The 1,586-nt window shown below is 43.1% G+C and overlaps 1 protein-coding gene across 1 annotated transcript in view; it reads left to right on the top strand.

Moving 5' to 3' along the window:
• Positions 1–338: 338 nt before the first annotated feature.
• SPACA5 (sperm acrosome associated 5) overlaps positions 339–1,586 on the top strand; it is a 4,076-nt gene continuing 2,828 nt past the window's right edge. Inside the window, exon 1 of the mRNA XM_006772139.1 lies at positions 339–483. Within this exon, the coding sequence (XP_006772202.1) occupies positions 339–483 (145 nt within the window). The remainder of the gene's footprint in view (positions 484–1,586) is intronic.

Below are 1,586 nucleotides of genomic sequence, written 5' to 3'. Positions count from 1 at the left end.
GTGGGCCCAATGTGATTCCTGTCTGTCGTTTGTGTGTCCCCAGCCCCCCTCTCTCTGTATCTCTTTCTGACATCTTAGTTTCTTCATTTTTGTCTCCTTCCATCTCTGTTTATACAACAGTATCTTTCTTCGTGTGTGTGTGTGTGTGTGTGTGTGTGTGTGTGTGTGTGTGTAACAGTTGTCATTGAGGAAAATGGTGAGGTGCCCAACCCTTTGGCTTCTGTGTTCCAGAATCTATCACTTAGGTCTTTGCTCATAGAGCCCAGAGTTCCAGAATGCTCTAGTTCTGAACACTGCATAGTGAGTCTGGAGCAAGGAGTCTGCTAGGAAGGCTCATAATGAAAGCCTGGGGCACTGTGGTGGTGACCCTGACTGTGCTGATTGTTGCCACTGTGGATGCCAAGATCTATGAACGATGCGACCTGGCAATGAAGCTGGAGGAGGCAGGCCTCAATGGCTTCCAAGGCTACAGCATTGGAGACTGTGAGACCTCAGTTGCCCCATGCCCCACCCACACCCCAAGGCTCCCTCCACACTCAGATACAGGCCCTTCTTGTCATTTATCACCTCTACAGGCCAGCAGGTGATCCTCTTGATCACCTCCTGACTGACTGTGATGAGTGGTTTAACTAATTCTTTTTTTAAAAATTTTCCTTATTGATTGTTATCACATATGTGTCCTTATCCCCACATTGCCCCCATTCCCCCACTCATGCCTTCACCCCCCTGTTGTCTGTGTCCATTGGTTAGGCCTATATGCTTGCATTAATGCTCTCCGGTTCCATACATGCTGTTGCAAATTGCAAGAACTCCTTTTTTACAGCAGCATAGTACTCCATTGTGTAGATGTACCACAGTTTTCTAATCCACTCATCTGCTGATGGGCACTTAGGCTGTTTCCAGATCTTAGCTATGGTGAATTGTGCTGCTATGAACATAGAGGTGCATATATCCTTTCTGATTGGTGTTTCCAGTTTCTTGGGATATATTCCTAGAAGTGCGATCACTGGGTCAAATGGGAGTTCCATGTTTAGTTTTTTGAGGAAACTCCATACTGTTCTCCACAGTGACTGCACCAGTCTGCATTCCCACCAGCAGTGCACAGGAGTTCCTTTTTCTCCACATCCTTGCCAGCACTTGTCATTTGTTGATTTGTTTATGATAGCCATTCTGACAGGTGTGAGATGGTCGTTTTGATTTGCATCTCTCAGATGATTAGTGACTTTGAGCATGTTTCCATGTGTCTTTTAGCCTTTATTCTGTCCTCTTTCAAAAAATGTCTATTTAGGTCCTTTGCCCATTTTTTTTATTGGATTGTTTATCTTCCCTTTGTTAGGTTTATTTTGATGAAGTCCCATTTGTTTATTTTCTCCTTAGTTTCCATTGCCCAAAGAGCTGTATCGGTAAAGATATCACTACAAATATGTCTGATATTTTGCTGACTATGGATTCTTCCAAGATTTTTATGCTTTCCCATTTTAGATTTAAGGCCTTTATCCATTTTGAGTTTATTTTTGTATATGGTGTAAGTTGATGGTCTAGTTTCATTTTTTTGCATGTATCTGTCCAATTTTCCCAGCACCATT

Source organism: Myotis davidii, unplaced genomic scaffold, assembly GCF_000327345.1.
Source record: "Myotis davidii unplaced genomic scaffold, ASM32734v1 scaffold2786, whole genome shotgun sequence".
Classification (NCBI taxonomy): domain Eukaryota; kingdom Metazoa; phylum Chordata; class Mammalia; order Chiroptera; family Vespertilionidae; genus Myotis; species Myotis davidii.
This window is presented reverse-complemented; position numbering and strand designations above follow the sequence as displayed.